This window comes from Branchiostoma floridae, chromosome 3 (genome assembly GCF_000003815.2).
Source record: "Branchiostoma floridae strain S238N-H82 chromosome 3, Bfl_VNyyK, whole genome shotgun sequence".
NCBI classification, from domain to species: Eukaryota; Metazoa; Chordata; class Leptocardii; order Amphioxiformes; family Branchiostomatidae; genus Branchiostoma; species Branchiostoma floridae.
Window position 1 is genome coordinate 27,011,332 of NC_049981.1, and position 5,864 is coordinate 27,017,195.

At 38.7% G+C, this 5,864-nt stretch overlaps 1 protein-coding gene across 2 annotated transcripts in view; it reads left to right on the forward strand.

Annotated features, from left to right (window-relative positions):
• Positions 1 to 527: 527 nt before the first annotated feature.
• Positions 528 to 5,864, forward strand: part of LOC118411294 (leucine-rich melanocyte differentiation-associated protein-like) — a 66,078-nt gene continuing 60,741 nt past the window's right edge. The window contains exons 1-3 of one of the 2 annotated variants that reach the window (XM_035813478.1): positions 528 to 665; positions 3,889 to 3,981; positions 4,250 to 4,350. In XM_035813478.1, the coding sequence (XP_035669371.1) occupies positions 588 to 665; positions 3,889 to 3,981; positions 4,250 to 4,350 (272 nt within the window). In that variant the 5' untranslated portion in view covers positions 528 to 587. Of the gene's footprint in view, positions 666 to 1,858; positions 2,593 to 3,888; positions 3,982 to 4,249; positions 4,351 to 5,864 lie in introns of those variants that run through there. The other variant, XM_035813477.1, reaches the window with a different exon arrangement.

Sequence of the window (5,864 nt, forward strand, 5' to 3'; positions counted from 1 at the left end):
TATGACTAATATGAGTAATTTAGATTCATTACAAAACAGAAACCTTGTTATTCATTCAATATATACAGGGTGAGGGGTTCATGGGGACCCGATTTCGAGTTGAAACACCTTCGAGATCAATAAATGATGAAAAGAAGGCCAGCACCGTACAAACTTTTCTATTGATAAGCTAATATGTTACGTGTCGTCCAATGAATGATTGTCAGGGAGTTCGTAACGAGGATATTGAACATACAAATGGAAACCACCAAAAGATTGATTTTTTCACAATGAAAAGTTGTCTCATGACTTTCCGATGATCACAAGATAGCATAGCAAAAGTATGACGTCATGTGACGGTTGGCCTGCTTTCAAACTCCCTGGCAAATAATGGGTCAATGACCTTTTTACTCCAGACCAAAACTAAGAAATTCAAAGCCAACCCATGGATTTTTCAAAACATTATTGATTGTATCTATAATGCAATTGCTTCGGGGAAAAACTCCAATGGTCAAGTTTATTTCAAATGAGCCTGGTGTTTCTAAAAACATTCGTTGGGACCCCTGTATATTGTAATGGCATAGTCTAACTGTGTCACATGACCCAAAATGGCGGACGAAAATAATGAAGATTCTAAAATCACGAAAAACATCGGAGAATTTGAAGACGTCGCAGAGAGATACGAGGTAAAAACCCACATCAAACGATACTAACGCGTTGTTTACTTGATATGATGACGTAGGCCCAACGCTGTCATCTTGCCATGTGTGGTATTTTTTTTTTTTTCTGAAGTGTAAGGTGGGTGGGGGGCGAAACTATTTTGAAGCAATCTGTGAAATATCCAAATTATGAACTGTTTAAACAAACTATGGGTCATGGATCGGTCATGGTTTACGCTAGGACCTGGTATTGTCACTGATCTACTGAGGATGTGGATGATAAATCAGCATGTGGCTGTTTTCCTAGTGGGGCCATCTCCTTGCACTGTAGCTCAGTTTGTTATGACACATAACGTTACAACTTACAAGTAACATTAATGTGTTACCATGGACACCTACAAATGTATGATTCATTAGGGTTGATCGCAGAAGGATTAGTAGTTGACAACACTACCATCAACAGCCTCAGATGTTAAAAGAAGCATCCTTTCAGCCAGTCCAACATGACAGTGCATTTTTCTAAGAAGGAAGTACATGTACATAGTTTTGTTTCTTGTTTCACATCCTATCAATGATTGGCACGCCCAATCCATCTCCCTATGCAATGACCAATGTAAAATTTGTGCCTAATGACCACTGTGGATGTTAAAACTATTGTCGTGGTTTTATTTCTACGCACCATGAGTATGTGTTTCCAATGTATTACTACATGTGTTGTACTGTAGAATTGCTTCAATCACGAATTTAAAACACAGAAAACACTTAATTACCTCTCTACTGCAAAATAAAACCATCACAAAAATCCGTGGATTTACATTATCTCAAAAGAGCGATAGTTGTAGCACAAACTTTATGTTTTACAAGTAAACTTCAATTAAAAAGTTAAATATGCATAGTTGATGCCTATAGGCTATAGTGCATCATCACTTTCCTTTGATATAATGATAGATAAAAATGTTGACATCTGGTTTACTTGATTTACCAACAGAGCTATTTCCATAACTTGAATCATGTTTATCCCAATATTAGTGAAAATAGAGCTCTTTTCCTGTGTTTTTGATTGAATTGACTGCCTCTGCACTTTGATGTAATGTGTGGCCCAAGATTTTGAATAAATGAAATGAAGATTGAGGGGCACTCTGTACTTCAATGCACTTTTGATGCAATATTGTATGATTTACATTTTTATGTGAAATTCACAAGGTAGAATTATGATGATAGGGGTCAAGGACTGATGGATCTATAGTATACTTGGCTGTTTTTCAACTTCAGTCCAGCTTTATCGATGCTCTGACTTCCTTAGGAATGTGTGCTAAGGGTGGTAGGGGCTCAGCTAGTTTCTTTCAAGGTCCTTTATGATGACAGCAGTATTCCCAAGATGGCCACTGCAGCCAGAAAGGCCAGTGTAGAGTTGGACAAGTCCGTCAACTGCGTGGTGTGTGATAAGACTGCGACAGACGTCAGGGACAGACACAGCTACTACAACATCTTTCAGCACACCGACCCTACGGCTGGGCGTAAACTTCACTTACGTCTGCAGGCTGTTCTTGAAGTAGCAATCAACGAGCGACGGGTGTCCTCTAAATGGCTGTGTAAGGGGTGTTACAGGAGAGTGGAGAGGCTGGAGGCAGCTAGAGATCTGAAGGAGAAGCTTCTGTCTCAGTTCTACCACACCGACGGCTGTCACCAAGCACCCCACTTCAGCAGACAGGACGGACCGGTGACGAGTTATAACCTCACGTGTGCCAGGAAGAGTGGACGACTCAGTAGGAGCACTTCAGACGAGTCCTCTCTTCCCAAAACAAACAGTGATGTGACATCTTGGTCTGAGAGGCCCAGTGAAGGAGATACTTTAAACAGGACAGACAGTAATGACTGTTCTGTTTGTGTTGGAGTTTGGGTGAGACACAGTCAGCCATGGCCAGTATTGGAGCATCCATTGTCTCAAAAACAGGTACAGGAGGAAGACAGGTGGCATTTAGAATGAAGAATGTTTCTTAACATTGTCTGAATGTTTTTTGGTGACACTTCAGGGGCAGAGCCAATAATGTATTGTTTTTGTACTAATTGTAGGGTATGTATTCCAGTGGTAGGACCAAAATGTCATGACTTTGAATATGTATGTGCGATACTTTAAATGGTTGCAGTCCTTATTATTTTGGTCCATTGTTCATTGTGCCTGTTGACAAGAGCTTAGGGGAATAATACAATGAACCTGTATACACTATACAAAAGGTCTGTCTTAACCAGTTTAAATAGCTCAACTGTTAATGATTGAGTTCATCCGAGCTAAACTTTTTTGAGATCACTTTCACTTTTGCTGCTGATATAGCTATCAGGACTGTGTTAAATAGACAACTACTAGCATGAGTCTGGACAGGTGCTACATGTCTCAAATATGGCACTTCTCTGGCCCAAAATTCCCCTTCTATCCTCACATACTTTACGCTGTCCATTATTATTATGTTTTTCTTGATTGTGAAAACTTATTGTTTTTGCTGGTGTGTCCTTTTTATTTTTTTTTATTCTTCTGTCAGGAACCAATCAGAGCTTAGAACTGCATCAGCATATCCACGTTATAGATACGAACAACAACAGGATTGTGATAGCAATACCTGTTTGGACTTTTCACTCGCACTCAACACAATAGTGTGGTATTGTGTGCAAGTAGCTTTCTAGATACACTCTCATACATACAAGTCTTTTATTTCTGTATTTTAGAGGCACACAAAGGAAGGCTACAGTACAGGGAAAACATTCTGCATTTTCACAAAAATTTTGTCTTTCTAGTTATTTTCAAATTTTTATCTGAAGTAATGTAGTAGATATAGAAAGTTGAGATGTGCATAAGGCATTTGACCAAAAAGGTGCAACAAAAGGAAGGAAAAACAAACTTGCATGCATGACGTGAAAAGCTGACCTAATACCTTTCAACTCTTCTTCCTTCCTGACCCTTCCCATGCCAAGGATGAAGAGTGATTTTAAGAGATTATGTGCTGCAAGACTGTATACACATGATTATCGCTATTGTATTCTTCCCTAGTCTCTAACAGATTGACGACACTGGCCACTATAGAGAGAATAATTTGCCAGGGGAGTTTTGCTACCAGAGGAGTTGGTCGGCCACGCATGGGGAAACATCAACCCTAGCGTGGGCTGACACCCCTGGCCAATTTTCCGATTTTTAAACTGAATTCTATGATCCCCGTGGGAAGGCCTTGTGGATGCTAATTGTTCCCCTTTTCTTAAGGTGGAAACTGGAGAAGAAGTCATGGAGAAACAGCTTCCTTCAGGAGAGACTGAAGAAAACGGTGACTCTGGTCCAATCTTAGAGGGAACACAGGTACCAGTTCTGGTTATACTGTACAATTATATACTGCACATTATATAAATTTTTATAATGTCCTTATTCCAGTCAAACTGCCTGAGACGGACCAAACATTCTAGTCTTTACAGACAGGTGGTCACTATAGACACTATTTCTATACTTGTATCCATTGCAAAAATTATCTAGGGATCCACCAAAAAGTGGTCACATTATTTATTTATCAAATTGAGGTTTTCATAGAAAGTCTTATCTGGTTATGATTATGTGTATCCTTTTTTTTTAGCTGTCATATCTTGGTCACGAGTGTGAAACAATCCCAGAATTCCTAGGGCAGGAGTATGGCCAGTTTGTCAAGAGATTGGACCTGAGCTTCAACCGGATTCGGTAGGTGTCTTTTTACTTATTCCTGTCCTCTCCCTTTTCTTTGCTCAAAGCTTTAGTCAAACACCCCATAAATACAATGGAATAATCCAATAAAATCAGCCTCAAAACCTCTTTGCAGTGATTAAAAGTCAATTGCTGGTGCTTCTATATTTTCTGGTAAGTAAATGTTACCAGGATCCCCCCATCCAGGACCTCTTAGGTAACTGCAGGGATGTAGAGTAGGTACATTTGAAGTAGATGTTGTGAGCATTGGGACATTTTATGACTAGCTAGCTTTTCTAGTACTAAGTACTATTGGTGGTAGTCTCCCAGTAAAGCTGGCTTTCTAGAAAATGTTATGATCCCTCTGACATCTGCTTGGAGATTAGGACACAAAAAGTAAAGTAATACTTACTGAAATATCTACTTGTCTTGACAAATGTTGAACTTCATGTTGGAGCTCAAGGCTACTTACATGTAGTCCTGATACTTTTCCGTCTCTGGTTGATATTTTGGTTGAACTCTTGTATTGTTTTTTAAGATTTTTAATAAAATCCCCTGCGGCAGGTTTCTATTCTTTCCTTTGTTGACATCATACTTTTACGAGGTTAAATCAAGCTTTAGAACCTTTCTTCTTCTAATGTTGTGTAGATGTTATCAGTCAATCAATCAATCAACTTTGTTTGCACAACATGTGCTACGGATACAGGGTATTTCAAACCATAATCTCTGCCAGTGTGTACCATACAGTTTGTCACATGGTGTGATTAATGACTGGTATACATAGAACCATGTTACATAAATAACCAAGTACCGGCAACTTGGTTATTACGTGTCCTGTGCTGTGTTCACATTTTGTCCCACACACAAAATGTGACTTCTTCCCAAACTACAGAAGTCATACTATCATATATCTTGTTATATTGACCGTTTTGAAAATACAGTGTTATCTTTTATGTATTTGTGATTTCAATAGAAATAAACATAGAAATTTCAATTAACACATAACAATATACAAACAGCCATTAACATGCACTGTGCCAGTCTTAAGTCAAAGGTGCAAAAATGTTTTTTCACCAGGCCACAGCAAGTAAATTTTATGACATCCTCTACGGACTCCAAATTTGATGAGAGATGGGGAAAAAACAATATGGTTAAAAAAAGACAATATATCTGAATTTTCAAAATAGATAGACCTACCATAAATGTTGTAAGAGGAATTGAAGCAAGAAGACATGGTATCACACTCAACAAGGCTTTTCTTTCTGTATTTTAGAGGCACACAAAGTGACACTTTTGTGGTAGACTGGTACCAAATTGACAACTTCAGTCACGGTTGCTACGTTGGTGCCAAAGTATAAATATACCAAGTATATTTTTCCATTTTGGTACTTTCGCATCATGTTCACCATCTTTTGATCAAATCAGACAATGATTGCGCTGATGTCATCCATGAAATTCCCTTGCTGTGACATAAAGACGGGTGTTGAATAGTTCAAACCTCTGCGTTATCTCACCATAATTTTATTTTCTTC